Source organism: Chiloscyllium plagiosum, chromosome 5, assembly GCF_004010195.1.
Source record: "Chiloscyllium plagiosum isolate BGI_BamShark_2017 chromosome 5, ASM401019v2, whole genome shotgun sequence".
NCBI classification, from domain to species: domain Eukaryota; kingdom Metazoa; phylum Chordata; class Chondrichthyes; order Orectolobiformes; family Hemiscylliidae; genus Chiloscyllium; species Chiloscyllium plagiosum.
Window position 1 is genome coordinate 109,758,437 of NC_057714.1, and position 19,430 is coordinate 109,777,866.

General features: G+C 41.4%; 1 protein-coding gene across 1 annotated transcript in view; it reads left to right on the forward strand.

Annotated features, from left to right (window-relative positions):
• Positions 1-19,430, forward strand: part of LOC122550328 (obscurin-like) — a 784,231-nt gene that overhangs the window by 737,444 nt on the left and 27,357 nt on the right. Inside the window, exons 104-109 of the mRNA XM_043691054.1 lie at positions 1,583-1,628; positions 3,689-3,766; positions 8,909-11,513; positions 11,721-11,843; positions 12,970-13,080; positions 18,695-18,862. Of these exons, the coding sequence (XP_043546989.1) occupies positions 1,583-1,628; positions 3,689-3,766; positions 8,909-11,513; positions 11,721-11,843; positions 12,970-13,080; positions 18,695-18,862 (3,131 nt within the window). The remainder of the gene's footprint in view (positions 1-1,582; positions 1,629-3,688; positions 3,767-8,908; positions 11,514-11,720; positions 11,844-12,969; positions 13,081-18,694; positions 18,863-19,430) is intronic.

Sequence of the window (19,430 nt, forward strand, 5' to 3'; positions counted from 1 at the left end):
CCCATCTGGTCAAGATCCTGTTGTAATCTGAGGTAACCCTCTTCGCTGTCCACTACATCTCCAATTTTGGTGTCATCTGCAAACTTACTAACTGTACCTCTTATGCTCGCATCCAAATCATTTATGTAAATGACAAAAAGTAGAGGGCCCAACACCGATCCTATGGCACTCCACTGGTCACAGGCCTCCAGTCTGAAAAACAACCCTCCACCATCACCCTCTGTCTTCTACCTTTGAGCCATTTCTGTATCCAAATGGCTAGTTCTCCCTTTATTCCGTGAGATCTAACCTTGCTAATCAGTCTCCCATGGGGAACCTTGTTGAACGCCTTGCTGAAGTCCATATAGATCACATCTACTGCTCCGCCCTCATCAATCCTCTTTGTTACTTCTTCAAAAAACTCAATTAAGTTTGTGAGACATGATTTCCCATGCACAAAGCCATGTTGACTATCCCGAATCAGTCCTTGCCTTTCCAAATACATGTACATCCAGGTGCATTAGTCAGGGGTAAATGTAGGGGAATGGGTCTGGGTGGGTTACATTTTGAAGGATCGATGTGAACTTGTTGGGCCAAAGAGCCTGTTTCCATACTGTAGGGTATCTAATCTAATTATCTTGCCTGAGACTGAGCTAATGTTTGGTCTTTGGGAGTCTTCTGAGTGTCAGAGACCTATATGTTTCTTTCTCAAATAGTTGCAGAGATATATTGCTGTACTGTTTCTGATCCCAAGCCTAATTTAGATGCAGTACTGGAGTTATTTAACCCCATTGGGCTGAAGGTCTCTGAGCTGGTGGCAGGTGCCGCTGATTTAAGCCTTGCCTTTGAATCCTCTGAGGATTCACTGGCGTCCTCTTCAGAGATGGCGCTGAGGGTCTCCGCTGCTGGGTTCTTTTTAGCCAAGTTTATAGAGTCATAGAGTCATAGAGATGTACAGCATGGAAACAGACCCTTTGGTCCAACCCGTCCATGCCGACCACATATCCCAACCCAATCTAGTCCCACCTGCCAGCACCCAGCCCATATCCCTCCAAACCCTTCCTATTCATATATCCATCCAAATGCCTCTTAAATGTTGCAATTGTACCAGCCTTCACCACATCCTCTGGCAGCTCATTCCATACAGGTACAAGTTTCTTTGGTTACTGCTAGTGCCTGCAGAAAAGAAGGAACTGACCTGGGTTGCTGCCTTGCTCCAGGGTTTCTGGGTCTGGTGGCATTGTCTCCTACTATGGTCATGAGGATAAAGCACTGCCTTCCTCTCCTTCAACCTGTTTACTAGATACTCCAGATCCTCGTCAGTGTAAATGAGTTTTGCACGTAACACTGGTTTCACAAAGCTTACCTCATCCTGTAATCAAGTGATCACATCAGCCATTTTAATTCTGTATTTGTCTTTTTCATAACTCACTTTTGTCCATGAAGATCTCAGGTACTCAAATTGGAAGTTGAATATTGGTAGTCCATTTTTGCTATTACCATAATACCCGTAGTATCTGTTTGCTTGCCGATATCTAGTTATACATATATAGTTATTTCAATGGAGTAATTTTGTAAGAGCTATTCTGTTTCCATCCTTCAGGGATAGGCCAACGGCATCTGAATGTTTGGAAGAACAATGGTTTCAGGTATGTCATATCACAACATAAACAACAATAGCAACATACCAACTCTGTTTTCCTGCTTATTGTTATTACAGCTAGATATCACATGCAGAAAACAAACGGAGATAGAAAAATGTAGGTATTCAGAAACTTACATTTCTAAAACAGTGATTTTGGACAAATTGTAAGTGTGGTGGGGCACGGCACTTACAGTAAGTGGAATAAAAACTCAAAATTGTTCCTTCACTGACAAAAAGAAACTTGACGTGCTGCTTGGAGACTTAATGTAAATAGAATTATTACAGGAGGCAATTTGGCCCATCATGTCAGTGCCAATTCTTTTCTCCACATGATCTGGTTAGTCTAATTCTGCTCTTCCATCCATGCATATACATTAACATTTCTCTTTTTACAAACAGCTAAGTACTTTACAGCTCTGCTTCAACAATGAATTGTGTAAGAGTATTTTGCAGTCAACTCAGCCTCTCTGTAAAGAGGGTTTTCTTGTTTCCTTGTAATTCTCGCTGATAATCTTAAATTTATGTAATAACATTGCATCGATCAATGAAAACAATCCATAATTATTTAGTCAGATAGTTTAGTAATCTTAAAGATTATTAAAAATTATGTGGGATTTTTATGGTAAATAGAGAGTAACTGGCCTCAGTATTAACCTTCTCATAACAGTTGGAGATAGTTTGGAATACTAGGGCAATAACATTTAAAAATGGGGAAATTAGCTCCTATTACATCATGGAAACTTTTGGCCTGTACCTTCTGATCACAGCTCTCTCTTCTCATCAGTCCTCTGGAATAACTTTTCTTTCTACAGTGTTTTGAAAAATCTAGCTATTCCTCAACTATTTCTTTTGTGCCTTCACTAAGAATTGCTGGATGTAATCCAGCAGTTCCCTATAATTTGTCCACTTTAATTCAAAATAATTTATTTTGTACCTTAATTTATAATCAACAAACTTTACTAACAGTTCTACACCTATGTCTGGTGATTAAATAATCACAATATTCTCCTGCAAAAATCCAGACAGTATGTTTGTATCTCTTTATATCCTTTCTACAAGATTTCCTTGTTCACTTCTTAGCCCATATCTTGACCAATAGCCAATATGCCTTCATAAAGTGTTTTTTTTATTGGTTAATTTGTTACTGTGGGACCACGCACTGAGTTAAATATTAGAATGAGGATAAAGAGTTTAAAACATCATTTTCCGAGTATTAGATTGGAATGTGCTATGAAGGTTTACAATATGATTAATCAGCTCTGCAGATTGAAAAGAGGAAAATAACCTTACAAACCCAACTTAAAGCTGAAGACTTAAGGTGATGTAAAAAAACTGTAACTGTTGAAAATAAGTATGTAAAGTTCTAGAGCAGGTTGTGTGTCAAAGTCAGTGAGTTAGTTAATATAATTTAGAATTTTGAGTCTTCATACACACAAAATTCAGTCATGGTCATTAAAAATGATTGCACAATTATACATAAATAGCAATGCCAACAATAACTAAAAGAAAATGTCCAAATGCAAGATTTCTAACAGATACAAACACACAAGCATCATATAATAAAATTAAATTTCGATCAGTCTCATCTTTTTTATTCTGTTCTTCCTCAATTTTTCCAATTCCTGAACTGTATTTTCACCTTATATAGAGATTGAAACTCTGAGCTCTTTAAACCTCCAAGGACTGCCAAACACTGATCATCTAAGTTAGTCTTTCTAATAATCAACCTACATTTTACTGTCCAAAGATGTTTTAAAGGCTGATAGTAAATCAAAGCAAAAATCAAATTGGTGCACAAACATGCAAGTTAAACAAGAATTTAACAACACAAATAAAAGAGCAACACTTCATCTAAAGTGTGCTGTAGCGGTTTCAGGAGCTTCCAGTGAGAGACATGCTTAAATTATATCAAGACAGAGGAGTTAATCTGGTTCATTTATGAAAAAGTGACATGCATCCTTGGTCAAATATCCTTTCCTGCAAAATGATATATTACTGGACGTACATCTGAATGATTATACTATGAGGAATCAGAAACCTCAATAATTCAGGCCTCATTTCCAGGTAAAACAGAAACTCCAGGAGTCTTGCACAATTAATACAAAAAAGTTGAAATCCTTTATCTCAAGAAGCAAGTGGCAGGTAAGAAAACAACTATTCTATTTCAGTGTATTTTTGTAAGAAACTCCACAGATGCTTCCTCTGACAAGGACATTTTACAGTCCTGCCCAAAATCAAATTTTAGTAGCAGGGCATAACTTTAGCCACTTGCTTAAAAATGTGTTGCTAGAAAAGGGCAGCAGGTCAGGCAGCATCAAGGAAGCAGGAGAATCGACATTTCGGGCATAAGCCCTTCATCAGGAATCATTCCTGAAGAAGGGCTTATGCCCGAAACGCCAATTCTCCTGTTCCTTTTATGCTGCCTAACCTGCTGCGCTTTTCCAGCAACACATTTTTAAGCTCAGATCTCCAGCATCTGCAGTCCTCACTTTTTCCCTCCATAACTTTAGCCAGCAAGCTTCCTTTCCTTGGATGCACTAGGTTGTTGTCCTACAGAAATCCAAGAACTACACAGTATGGTAAGAGAGGTGACAATAATTTTGGAAATATTAGCCAGAAGCTTAACTCTTTATTTTGTGCCTCCATTTAGAATCTCTGGATGTAATCCATCAGATCTTTTCCTGATTACAAAGTATGTAACTTTGGAAGAAAGTAAACTTGTAAGACCTCCCTGGTGCAAGGATCAGGGAGGTCTCAGCTGCAGGACATTCAATGGGGGGAGTGTGAACAGCCAGCAGTTGTGCTACACATTGGTACCAATGATATGAGTGAAGAAGAAATTAGATTCTGCAACAAGAATTTAGAGACTGAGGTAATAGATTAAAGAGGAAGGCTACTAAAACTGTAATCTCTGGTATAGGAATAGGAAGATAGGTCAGAATAAGGTGTGATTAAGACGTTGTGTAGGAGGGAGGGCTTTAGATTTTTGGATCATTAGGAGAGCCTCTGGTGTAGGTGGGCCCTTTACAAACTACACTTCTTTCTCCTGAACAGGAATGGATCCAATATTATTTCTGCGAGGTCTGCAATGCTGTTGGAGAGATTTTAAACTAATTTGATAGGGAGATGGGGCACAGAGTAGGTGTAAAGTTGAAAGCAAAATCCAATGAGATATCGAAGGAGTGATAGGACAGTCCAATAGACAGAGAAAACGTGGGCAGGATAAAGCACACAGGAGGTCGAGAAAGCTAAATTGTATCTAACAACCAATGACCAGGGTCAGGCTAGCTGGTCTGTAGTTTCCTGTCTTCTACTTCCCTCCCTTCTTAAACGGGGGTGTTATATTAGCCATTTTTCAGTCCTCTCGCACTCTCTCTGACTCCAGTGTTTCCTGAAAGATCACAAACAACGCCTCGGCTATGTCGAACAGTCCCTCTTCAGTACCTATACAGGCACTGTGCCCCAACTCTTCCACCGTTATGTCGATGACTGCATTGGCGCCGCGTCCTGCATCCAGGTTGAACTGGAGCAGTTCATCGACTTCTCCCACAACTTCCACCCAGCCCTTAAATTCACTTGGTCTATCGCAGACACCTCCCTCCCCATTCTTGATGTCTTCATTTCCATCTCCAGCGATAGTCTCCAGACAGATGTTTACTATAAACCCACAGACTCCTCCCATCCAGTATCCTGCAAGAGATCCATCCTGCTTTCCCAATTCCTCTGCCTCTGCTGCATCTGCTCGGATGAGGAGACATTCCACTCCCAAGCATCCCAGATGTCCACTTATTTTGAACAACATGCATTTCCCACCTCTGTTATCCAGACACCACACTTCCTCTATTGCCCGATCCACTGGTATAAACCCCCCCAACACAATAAAGACAGGGTCCCCTTTTAATTCCCTTCCCACTCCCTTCCCAACATGACCATCCTTGGCCTCTTCCATTGCCACAGCAAATCAAGCCACAAATAGGAGGTACAACACCTCATCTTCCATCTAGGCAGCCTACAGCCTGGAGGATTCAAAACGTTTGGTGCTAGAAAAGCACAGCAGGTGAGGCAACATATGAGGAGTTCAGAGTCAACATTTTGGACATAAGCCCTTCATGAGGAAGGCCCAGTGAAGGGCTTATGCCCGAAATGTTGACTCTCCTGCTCCTCGGATGCTGCCTGACCTGCTGTGCTTTTCCAGCACCAGACATTTGGACTCTGATCTCCAGCATCTGCAGTCCTCACTTTCACCTTGCAGCTCAGAGGACTCAACATTGAGTTCTCCAATTTCAAATAACCTCCCTTCCCATCCTCTGACTTCCTTTCCAGCCCCTGCCCCTCCCTTCCTTCCTGTGATCGACCCTTCCTTTCAGCTACCAACTAGATTCATTCTCCCCATCAACCAACCAGGTCGTACCCCTCTTCCTGTGTTCAGCTGTCCCTACCTCACCATTCCACCCCTCTATCCACCCAAAGCCCTCCCTCCCCCCCCACCCCCACCTTTTATCTGCAGCTTCCCTTACACCCATCCCCAGTCCTGAAGAAGGGTTACACCCAAAACGTTGACTTCTCCACCTCTTGATGCTGCCGGGTTTGCTATGTTCTTTCAGCCTCCTGCTTGTCTATCTACAATCTCCTAAGCTAGCTCCTTCAGAACTCTGGGTGTTATCCATCTGCTCTGGGTGATATATCCACCTTCAGACATTTCAGTTTGCCAGTACTTTCTCCTTAGTGATGGCTACTACACTCATCTCTGCCACCAACACTCTTGAAGTTCTGATATGATGCTAGCATGTTCCACTGTGAACAATGATGCAAAGTACCTATTCAATTCCACTGTTTCTTTGTTCCCCATTACTACTTCACCAGCCTCACTTTCCAGCAGTCCAATGTCCAATTTTGCCTTTCTCTTATCCTTATATATCTAAAAAAAACTCTTACAATCTTCTTTTATATTACTAGCAAGCTTACTCTCTTATTTCATTTTCTCCCCCCTTATTGTTTTTTGAGTTATCCTCTGCCGGTCTTTAAAGGCTTCCCAATCCTCTGGCTTCCCACTAATCTTCAACACATTGTATGCTTTTTCTTTTGCTTATATGCTGCCTCTCACTTTCCTTCTCAGCTGTGGTTGCCTTGTCTTCCCCTTAGAAAGGTTCTTCTTCCTTGGGGTGAATGTCTGCTGTGCTTCTTGAATTATTGCCAGAAACCCCTGCCATTACTGCCTTCCCTGCTAGGATCCTTTTCCAATCAATTCTGGCCAACTCCTCCCTCATATCTCTATAGTTACAGCCTAGTTATGTGATTCACCAAGATTCTGGTCCCAGTATAATTCAAATAGAGCCTGTCTCATCAAACTAGTTCCCTCCTTTCCCAGTACTGGTGCCAATGTCTCATGAGTTTGTTCCACACCAACCTTTAAACAACGGAGTTATCTTTTTAATCTTGTTTACTCATGCCAATTTGCTCATGGTTTAGGTAGTAATCTGGAGATTATTACATTTTTGGTTCTGCTTTCTAATTTAGCCCCTAGCTGTTCATATTCCCTCAGTAGAACCTCTATTTTTTCATATTTACTTTTGGGACTTGGGTGTCATTGGCTGGCCAACATTTATCACCTGTTCCTAACTGTCTTTGAATTGAATAGCTTGCTAGGCCATTTCAGAGGTTTATTAAGCATCAGTATTGCTGTGGGTCTGGAGACACATGTAGACCAGACCAGGTGAGGATTGCAGATTTCCTTCCGCAAAGGGCATTAGTGAACCAGATGGGTTTATCCAATAGTCAGTAATGGTGTCATGGTCATCAGCAGATTTTTCTTTTCATTTTTTTTTAATGGATCTGAATTCCTTCATCTGCCATGGTGGGATTCGAACACAGTCCCCAGAATATTAAGTGAGTCTCTGTATTAATTGTCAAGCAATAATACCATCGCGTCCTCTTTCTCCCTATATCATTGGTACCCATGTGGATCACAATAACTGAGGCTTTGCCCTCCCATACCAGGCACTAGACAGCACTAGACAGCAACACAACTTTCAGGACTCTTGATCCTAATCACAGAGAACAGTGTCTATTCCCCTCACTATAGTATCCCTGATTAAAACTACATTTTGATTATCTCCCGCCTCTGGAATGGCTCCTTGTACTACAGTACCAAGGCCTGCAACACCCACATAGTCACAGCACGCAAACAGACCCTTCGGTCCAACTCATCCATGCTGACCAGATATCCCAATCTAATCTAGTCCGCCTTGCCAGCACCCAAACCCTTCCTATTCATATGCCCATCCAGATGCCTTTTAAATGTTGCAATTGTGTCAGCCTCCACCACTTCCTCTGGCAGATCATTCCATAAATGCACAACCCTCTGCGTGAAAAGGTTGCCCCTTAGGTCTCTTTTATATCTTTCCCCTCTCACCCTAAACCTATGCCCTCTAGTTCAGGGCTCCCCCCACCCAACGAACATTTCATGAGTGAATTTGAAAAATCATGTTCCATTGGTTCTGGAAGGGTTAACTGACATCATGAAATAAGCTTCACCCATCAATATATAAAGGACTGATCCTTTAAGGATTGATCCTGGAGGAGCTAAACAATGTTTTGTGTAGAGGATTCAGTTAGAGTTGTTCTAGTGCTCTTTCAGTGTAGCTCATAATAACTCTTGATCCTGAGGTTTCACAAGAGACAGTCTAGTATCTTAGATTAATGTAACTGAACAATAAGCACTATGCAGTAAAACTTCATTGTCCATCCTACTGAAGACTTTCCTCACTTGATTGGTCCATCCAATCTCATTCCTTTTATTGAAGTTAGATACAGTTCAGAGGACATTTAAGAGTCAACCAAATTACCATAGATTTGGAGTTACATGTCAGCCAAACCAGATGAAAGGATGGACAAATGGGAGTGGATTTTTATAACAATCGACTTTTTTTTTAATAGCCACTATTGGACTAGCTTTTAATTCCATATTTATTCATTGAATTCAAACTTTATCATCTGCCACAGTGAGATTCAAATTCCTGTTCTCCCCAAGTATTAGCCTGGGTCTCTGAATTACTCGACCAGTCACTATACCATTTTGACACCACCTCCCCTTAAATAGCTCAACATTAGGGTATAGCTTTTTTTAAAGAAAGCTAGAACTTTTTACATTCATTTTGAAACATGTTTATGAATCCGATGTGAAGAAAATAGCTTTTTGTCCTTCTTTAACTTAAAATGGCAGGTTGTTTTTAAGACTGAAGAAAATATTCATTTTGAAATTTGTTATTTTTGTGTTATTTTAAGCAATCCCTTATGAGCTACAAATCAATACTGGTAATGAGATCCATTCCGGAACTTTTGGAAGGGACATCTGATGGTCTTTCTCTTGGAATGTCTCGACACTTGCTGAAGGAAAGCAGCTCACCAACAACTAGTGCTTCTTCTTCTGATTTTGAAGACTGCACCCATCAGACAAATGCCTGTTCAACCCATACTCCAGAAGTCAATCAGACTGTACTTGATCGATATTATACAAATGAAAGTGAATTCTATGAAATCCCTTGGTCTGCTTCTTTCTCAAAAGACATTATAGATCCAGATATCTGTAAGGAAAAATGTGATAGGACACTTCTAACTAGAAACACTGCTGTTGAAGAACAACCATATGTAAAACATGAAGCAGGTGCAGAATACAGAGAGGATATGAAAGCACAACATAAATATTCTGAAATCTGTGAAGATCTGAATTTAAATGGTAGCAGCTTGAAGCATCCCCTTTCCAAAGCTGCTTCCATGGAGACTTCAGACTGTTCAAGAGTGGAGGGAGCAACAACTCACACTTTAGTGCAACGTACTTCTTCTGATAATGCTGTTCCACTTCAATTATCAGGACAAAGTAGCTCACTGGATACGAGCTCCAAATCATCACCTAGACTTTTACCAAGGCATTGTCTTATAAAAAGTACTTTCTGCAGTGATATGCTGGAGAGCAGGGATCTTTCTACTGAGAATGCTCAATACACAAGGAGCCTTGAAAGGACAAGAAGGCGTTTTGTAGAGGCAGGTTACACAAGAGGAAAGGTGAGTGGTCTCCGTCAGCCACTCTTGGAGTGCTTTCAGATGCCTCTACAAAGCAGAAGATTTGATGCTGAAAGATTTGAGGAAATCTCAAGCCACAGTTCTGGAAGATTAACAAGATCAGCGTCTTATGATAACAGCAATATTGTAGCTCATCTCTCCAAGGAAAATTCAAGGAAGACCAAGTCATTTGATGAATATGAAGCAGAGTTCTTAGCTCAGACTATAGTAAACAAACCTGTAAGTGAAATACCAGAACTATCTCCAGAGCAGTCAGATCCAAACTCCAATACGATGTTGGTTGTTAGTGATGTCTTAACACCTCAGCCCATTTCCCTGGATGCGGAAGAGTCGGGTACACAGGAGTCAGCAATGTGTGACTACACATGCAGTGACACAGTGTGCTTATCAGAAGAGGGTTCCTTTCTATCTAATGTAAAATATAGTTCAGAAAGCCCTGTCAAAAATATTAGCTTTGAGATAGATCAATCTGTGCAAACTGATGTAGCTTCTTTACACTCATCAGAAAAGAATATGGAGATGCACATGGAGAAGAAAGCCTGTATTATTGACAGCAAAGTCAACGACAGTCAGTATTCAGAAATGGAGTTCAGTGTGGCCGTTTCTTCTCAGAGTCCATCAGATCTGCAAACCATGGACAGCGAATCTTTGCAGTCACTTAAAGAAACAAAAACCTCATCTCTCTCTGAATCTCCAGAGTTGGAGTCTACAACATCACAGAGACAGCATATTGATCAGCCTGCCAGCTCACATTCACATGTTTCTGGAATGAAGTCTTTTGAATTTCAATGTCCCATGGATTCAGAGTTGGAGAGGGAAATCTCCTCTGTTGCTGCTTCAATTGTCACATCTGATCAACTGGAACAGAGTTTAAATGAAAATGTCAGTTCTTTATATTTTAACACTGTAGAACCAGGCACAGATTACTTTGACCTGTCTGAACCATACAGCTATGGTCTAGAGTTTGAACACTGCCCCTCATTTCTGTCTGAAAGGTCTGAAGAGAAAAACACTTGGCAAGCAGAGAGTATGCCTGTGCCATGGACATCTGAAGAACTATTTCCTTCAAAGGAAACAAAAGCCAAAAAGGGCAGTCCTTTGCAAGGAAAGTCAGATCAGGCATCAAGCACCTCATATGAAATATTGTGTGATGAGGCTGAAACAACAAGTGAATATTCCTGGAATCTGACTGCCAATGAATCAGAATCAGATTTATTGGAATTGCTGAAAGATACAGAAGAAGATGAGACAGCATCTGATATCGAAGAAGGAGAATCAAAAATTAAAAGAAGATCTAAAAGAGCTTCACTGGAAAACATAATACATCAGAGTTTTGAAAGTCTAAGAAAAGCATTCAAAAGCCAGAAGGATGCAAAACCTCCAACTGCTTCAAGTGAAACTATCAGTGAAATTCACACAGACCCATTGCCAAAGTCTACTTCAGAAATGTTTGGCAGCTCTAGTCTATTAAGATTATTTAGAAGGTCTGCTTCATTAAATTGGGATAAAGGTTTGCATCATCTGGATGAAGATGGAAGAGAAAATCGATATTCTTTATCTGTATTGCGGGATTTAAACGTGAGCAAACAATTGCCAATGTCAGTGGGTACAAGGAAAAGTCAGACTTTGCCAGCTCGGTTTTCATTGCAGTTGAAAAGCAAAGAAAAACCTAAAGTGAGAGAAAAAAAAGATGGGAAGGTGATTGAGTCCCAGGCAAGGGCAGACCCAAATAATGAAGACTTGTCTGGGAACCAGTACATGGAAGTTATGAAAATGCCACTGATATCCCTCTTAACATCATATGAAGAAAGTAAGTGTAAAGCATCTTGCACATAATAAACAAGTTACTTACTTTGAAATTGTTCATTGCATTCATGACAATGAGTGTTAATATCAGAATGTTTTCAAATTTACTAAGTTTCCAATTTAATAAAATCATATGTAAAACATAGAACAGGTGACTATTAAGACAACCGTATTAATGAAATGAAAATAACCATGTTATAATTCTTTGCAGACATAGAAAAGCAGCAAGGGACTGTGCAATCAACAGACACTAGAAACAATACCAGCAGTTTTTTGAAGAAAAAATCAAAACTGTTTTCTTTGAAGCTACCTGGTTCAAAAGCAAAGGAAAAAGGTATTGCTGCTAAACATATACTTTTAATAGTTCATGTTTTACACTGAACAATCTGAATAGGTAGAAGCAAATGATGATGGACTATCCTGTTAAATAAATTGATTTTCATCCGTTAACTTAGAAGAATCAAAGAATAGGAAAAATGCATTCATCTCTGCTGCCTTTTGAGGCCCCCAACATTACAGATGCCAGGCTTCAACTAATCTGTTTCCCTCCATGTTAAGATTTGGGCTCCAGAACTAGTCAAGCTGTTCTAGTGCAGCTACAATGTTGGTACCTACTGATATTGTTGATACTTGCCCAAACATGTCATGTCCACAAAAAGCAGGACAAATCCAACTTGGCATTGTTGCCTAATCAGTCTACTCTCGATCATCAACAAAGTGATGAAATGGGTTGTTGACAGTGCTATGATGTGGCACTTGTGCAGCAATAGCCTGTGAATTGATGCTCAGTATTTGTTCCGCCTGAACCACTCAGCTCCTAATTTCATTGCAGTCCAGACATGCAGAAAAGAGCTGACCTCCAAAGGTGATATAGGAATACCTGTCAGAGGGCTCAGGATCAGATTTCCACCCCATTCCAGGAAGTTGCCCTACTTTTGAGAATTGTTAACCAATCAAATGGCCGTAATTCAATATTTTCAGCAGTAGCCTTGGGAATGTTGGCTACATCTGATACTGAGGCAAGCTCCATTAGAGATTGTGGCCATTGCTGGATGGGGAGGTAAAATGCAGGGCAATGTTTTGACTGGACGAGGCCAGGATACCTTGAAAGGGAGAGGTGGGAGACCAGGGTGTATAGACCAGGGCTGGGGAAATAGTGACCCCAGTGGGTCTTGGGCAACCATAAGAAAAGTACATTCCTGTTTTTTCTACTGGTGGGGTAAGGAGTGAAACGTGGCAGGCTCCTCGTCATGCTGCCATCCCTACAACATACAAAATTGCTTTGGAGTTGGCAGAGAAGGTTAGGTTTCAGGAAAACATTATGCTCAATTTTACACTCTCTGCCTTTTTGTCAACAATGAGAATGTAAAGTTCTGTCCAAGGTTTGACTTGCCTCTTCTATCTTTGAATAATTTATGTTTGAATAATTGGAACATTGGCTGCCTTTTCTTTTCTTTCAGCACCATCATTTCTCGAAGGCCTTATAGACCAGTCAGTTGTGTTGAGTCAGTCTGTGACCTTGTCCTGCAGATCTCAAGGGTATCCAAATCCTGACATACGTTGGTTCAAAGGTTAGAACTGTTTTACTCTGCACCTCTTGGCATTCTCAAATCAGTGCTTAGCTCCCAATATTCACAATTTGCATCAGTTACTTGGATGTAGGATAAATATTTCCAAATGTTCAACTGATTCAAAACTAGGTCAGAGTGTAAATTGTGAAGAGGATGCAAAGATGGTTCAAGTGGATTTAGAGAGGTAAAATGAGTGGGAATAAAATTAGCAGTTGGGCTACAATGTGCAGAAATGTGAGTATAGGATTAAAGATGTCTTAATGCAAATTCATTGATGAGACCACACATAAGGCCAGATCTTCCAATAGGAAGACAGTTGTTGCAGCAGTTTAAACAGTAGTGGCACATTGTTACATTGCAGAAATCGCATGCAGCTGACTCCACAGTAATTCACCTGGAGTTTGAAACTGCCGATGGGCAATTATCCAACATCTGGAACCTCTTATAAAGCACCCAATTCTGAATTAAAGTCAAAAACATCAGATTTAAAAGCAGAATCACAAAGGTAATAATCTCAGGATTACTACCTGAGCCAATTGCAATTTCATAGATTAAATAAGATTAGAGATGTAAATGCATGTCTCCAAGATTAATGTGGGAGAAATTGGTTCACATTCATGGGGCACTGGCACCAGTACTGGGGAAAAGAGAATAGTTACATTGGGATGGATTTCATTTTAACCATGCTGGGTTGTACATGAGGCTTTAAACAAAATAGTGAAGGGTAGTGTTCACTTGAAGGAAAGTTTAAAGAAATCAAAAATAGACGAAAGCAGAGGCGTAGAATAGTGAAGAGGTGAACAATAATCAAAGTGTTTTTATATATTTATTTGTGGGTTGTGGGTGTCGTTGGCTGGCCATCATTTATTGCCTGTCCCTAGTTGCCCTAAGTAGGTGGTGGTGAGCTGCCTTCTTGAACCGCTGCAGTCCACCCACGTCTTTAGGGAGGGAATTCCAGGATTTTGACCCAATGACAGTGAAGGAATGGTGCTATATTTTCAAGTCAGGATGGTGATTGGCTTGGAGGGAACTTGAAGATGGTGGTTTTCCCATGTAACTGCTGCCCTTGTCCTTCTAGATGGAAAGAGTCATGGTTTTGGAAGGTGCTGTCTAGGATCTTTGGTGAATTTCTGCAGTGCATCTTGTAGATAGTATACACTGCTGCTACTGAGCATCTGCATTGGAGGGAATGGATGTTTGTAGATGCAGTATCAATCAAGCGGGCTACTTTGCCCTGGATAGTGTCGAGCTTCTTGAATGTTGTTAGGGCTGCAATCATCGAGGTAAGTGGGGAGTATTCCATCATACTCCTGACTTGTGCCTTGTAGATGGTGGACAGGCTTTGGGGAGTGGAGGTGAGTTACTCACCACAGTATTCATAGCCTCTAACCTGTTCTTGTAACCATTGTGTTTATGGTGAATCCAATTGAGTTTCTGGTCAATGAAAACCCCCAGGATGTTGATAGTGGGGAATTCAATGACGATAACACAATTGAATGTCAAAGGACGGTGGTTAGATTGTGTCTCATGGGTGAAGGTCGGAGTCTGGCATTTGTGTGGCGTGAATGTTACTTGGCAGGAAGGGGCAGGGAATATAAGTGTACAGTAGAAAGTAGAACTAGAATAAGTAATAATGGTAAAAAGTCAAAGCTTACGACTTTTCAAGCATGCTATATTTGTAATGGTTGGATGAGTTAACAGCACAATTATGGAGATATGGTTGCATGGTGACAAAGACCGTGAATTAAATATTCAATATATCCAGAAGAGCAGGCCAAAATGAAAAAGGAGATGGGTCAGCATTTTTTAAAGAAAAGTTTCAGTGCAGTGGTAAGGAGTGATATAAGTGCAATAGATTGTGATGTGGAATCAGTTTAGATGTAATTAGGGAATTAAGGAAAAGATGTCACAGCTGGGAATTGTTTATAGCCCCCTGAAGAGTTGCCACACTTAGAAAAAGGATAAATCAGGAAAAATGGAAATGTATAAGAATAGTAATGTAATTGTCATGGATGATTATAATCTGCTAAACAAATCAGATGGGCAAGAGTAACATGGAAGCAATGTTTGCAGAGTACCATCTCCTTCATTACAGTCACACAATGGCAACAGCGTGTGCTATCCACCAAATGCACTGCAGTAACTCACTAAAGATCCTTGACAGCACTTTTCAAACCCGCAATGCCTACCATCTCGAAGGTGGAGTTCTGCAGATGCACTGGAACAGTGCAAGCAGCAAGTTCACCTTCAACCCACATAGCATCCTGACTTGAAAATGTATCACCATTCCTTCACAGCTGTGAGGTCAAAATCCTGGAACTCCCTTCTAAACACTACTGTAGGTGTCACCCCAAGGGAGGCAGCAGTTCAAGAAGGCAGATCACCACCACATTCTCAAGAGCAGTTAGGGATGGGCAATAAATGTTGGCCCAGCCACCAATGCCCACATCCCGTGAACAAATTAAGAGTTTGCAAGGTGTATAATTTAAGATAATATAACTTCAAAATAGAGCAAATGGGATTTAGTCTAGTGCAAAGTTTTTGTTTTAAAAAGACAAGGTCAGAGGGTGCTTCCAGGATGTGATTACATCTAACATTTTGACAGAAAGTAGGTGACTTTCATCCTCTGGGATGCTAATGAAAAAAATGTTTATACTGTTGGATTTACGACATGTAAACTAAATATGTAATGAGAAGGGAGGACTGCAGTTGCTGGAGATCAGAGTCAAAAAGTGGGTGCTGGAAAAGCACAGCAGGTCAGCCAGCATCCGAGGAGCAGGAGAGTCGACATTTCGAACATAAGCCCTTCATCAGGAATGTGGTGGTGGGGAGGAGGGGGCTGAGACATAAATGGAAGGGGGTTGAGGCTGGGGGAAGGTAGCTAGGAAGGCGATAGGTAGATGCAGTTGGGGGGTGATGGTGATAGGTCAAAGCGGAGGGTGGAGCAGATAGGAAAGCAAGATGGACAGGTGGGACAGTTTAAGAGGGCGATGCCGAGTTGGATCTGGGATGAGGTGGTGGAAGGTGAGATGAGGAAACTGGTGAAATCAATGTTGATGCCATGTGGTTGGAGGCCCCAAGGCGGACAATGAGATGTTCTTCCTCCTGGCGTTAGGTGGCTAGAATTTGGCAGTGGAGGAGGCCCAGGACTTGAATGTCCTTGGCAGAGTGGGATGGTGAGTTGAAGTGGTCAGCTACGGGGCGGTGGAGTTGTTTGGTGTGTGTGTGTGTCTCAGAAATGTTCTCTGAAACATTCCATGAGTTGGCACTCCGTCTCCCCAGTGTAGAGGAGACCACATCGAGGTTCTCCTTCAAATCCTCCTACTTCCTTCAGACCAAGAGGTAGCCATCGGCACCCGCATGGGCCCCAGCTATGCCTGCTTCTTCATCAGATACGTGGAACAGTCCATTTTCTGTAATTACACTGGCACTATTTCCCACCTTTTCCTCCACTACATTGATTACTGTATCGATGTCACCTTGTGCTCGAAAGAAGAGGTTGAACAGTTGACCAATTTCACAAACACCTTCCACCCTGACATCAAGTTCACGTGGAAAATCTCAGAAACCTCCCTCCCCTTCCTGGACCTCTCCGTCTCCATTTCTGGTGACCGACTCAACATGGATATCTACTTCAAAGCCCTGATTCCCACAGCTGCCACCTCCTACCCACCCTCCTGTAAAAATGCTATCCCCTGCTTCCAATTCCTCTGCCTCCACCGTATCTGCTCCCAGGGGGAGCAATTCCACTTCAGAACATAACAGATAGGAGGAGCAATTCCACTCCAGAACATCCCAGATGGCCTCCTACTTTAAGGACCACAATTTCCCCTCCCATGTAGTCAACAATGCCCTCCAGCGCATCTCCTCCAATTCTCACATCTCCACCCTTGAACCCCACTCCTCCAATTCCACATCCTGCAGAGATTTTCCTGCACATTCAAACACCTCATCTACTGTGTCCGTTGCTCTCGATGTGGTCTCCTCTACATTAGGGAGACAGGACGCCAACTCGCCAAACCTTTCAGAGATACACACACTAAACAACCCCACCGCCCCGTGGCCAACCACTTCAATTCCCCCTCCCACTCCGCCAAGGATATGCAAGTCCTGGGCCTCCTCCACTGCCAAAACCTAGCCACCTCACGCCTGGAGGAAGAATGTCTCATGTTCCACCTTGGCGTCCTCCAACCACACAGCATCAATATCAATTTCACCAGTTTCTTCATCTCCCTTACCCCCACCTCCTCCCAGATCCAACTCGGCACTGCCTTCCTGAACTGTCCCACCTGTCCATCTTCCTTCCCACCTATCCTCTCCATCCTACGCTCTGACCTATCAGCATCACCCCTCACCTGTAGCTACCTATTGCCTTCCAAGTTACCTTCTCCCCAGCCCCAAAACCCCTCCTATTTATCTCTCAGCCCCCTTTTCCCCACCCCCACATTCCTGATGAAGGGCTTATGCTGGAAACGTCAACTCTCCTGTTCCTTAGATGCTGCCTGACCTGCTTTGCTTTTCCAGTGCCACACCTTTCAAGAATAAACATGTAAGCCTTTTAGCACTTTGTTTTTCTATTCAGAAGATACTAGGATTGAATTTAGAAACAAGTTTTGATTTTTTTTTCCTAGGAGGAGTTTAGGGACAGTTCAAGGAAATCACATTTACTGTCAAAACTGTTACTACGGCAGAAGGGTTTAAGTTTGTGAAACTTCCAAACTATAAGAGCTTGGTTAGAAATTTGCAGCTTATTACACCTGAGAAAGTTTAAACTCTCAAATCTGTGATAAGTTCACATCGACAGACTTGAAAAGGACTCATCAAATCATTTCACAGTTTATGGCAAAGAAACTGGAAGGAGTTCGTTAAGTAGAACCCGAAAGACTTGAGATAGGAGTGTAATTTCTCTGGGCTCGAGTCTCAGTATCAATATCAAAGAGAAAGTTTGAAACCTTGTTTTCCTGTGTGTTTTAGATCTTCTACCTCGATTAAATATTTAGATAGCTTGCTTTCTCCTTTTGTGAAATAACGCTTCTATTCTATTTTTAAAGAAAATTCGAGCCTTGTGTGACTATGTTTCTGTGACTAACCACCACACTAACTAACTAAACAAAAAAAAGACACATCTAGCCAGATTCATTCTGGGGTTTGACTTTTTCAACTGGGGATCGTAACATTGTATATAGATGGTAAGTGCCTTCTAGCTTGTTTGTACAGACCTCAATTTTAGTCGAATACATTTTTGCATGTTTCATGTCAACTCTTTTGTTGTACAGTTCTGAGTGTTGAAAGTGAACAGCACAAAGAGAATCAAAAGTAAAAGAAATGGTCTGGAGTATAAACAGAAAATGCTGAAGCTACTCAGCAGGTGAAGCAGCAAGTGTAAAGAAAAAAGCAGAATTAATATTTCAGATTGACAACCTTTCACATACTGACACAGGTCATGTAAAACAAAATGTTAACTCTGTTTCTATCTCCACGGATGCAATCTTACCTGCTGAGTACTTTCAGCACTTTATTATACCATGACAAAATAACCTAAATCAGCAAAAAAGACAATGGAAAATGTTCCGTGTTTTGTAGTTAGCTTGTTTTTGGCTTTGTTTTTCTATAGAGGATCAGTTGGTGTGCTGCAGTAATCGGATACAGACATCAACCACAAGCAAAAGTTGCCAGCTTCTAACTATCCTAAATGTAATAGAAGATGATCTGGGTAGATATACATGTGTGGCGGAAAACCATTTGGGCAAAGCTTCAACTTGCTGCTTACTGAATTTAACAGGTAACTGTTCCTTTGTATACTTGTGATTGCCTGTGATTGACTGTATCTAACTCTGACAGAACTCATAAAGCCACACTAACTTCCATGAATAGTTCACCCACTAACAAGGTCAGAATGGAACAGAATTGTACAGTGTATCACTGGATCAAGGATGGGAGAAAAATTGAACTAATCACTCCATGAAAAATGTACTGGTTTGAAGTGGTTTATCCTTGGAAAGTTGCCACCCAGGTTGACAGGGTTGTTAAGAAAGCGTACAATGTTTTAGTTTTTACTAATAGAAGGATCGAGTTCTGGAACCATGAGGTTATGCTAGAGCTGTACAAAACTCTGATGTGGCCGCACTTGGAGTATTGTGTACAGTTCTGGTCACCGCATTATAAGAAGGATGTGGAAGCTTTGGAAAGGGTGCAGAGGAGATTTACTAGGATGTTGCCTGGTAATGAGGGAAGGTCTTACGAGGAAAGACTGAGGGGCTTGAGGCTGTTTTCATTAGAGAGAAGGTTGAGAGGTGACTTAATTGAGACATATAAGATTCACCAACTTTAAGTACATTTAAGTTGTCATT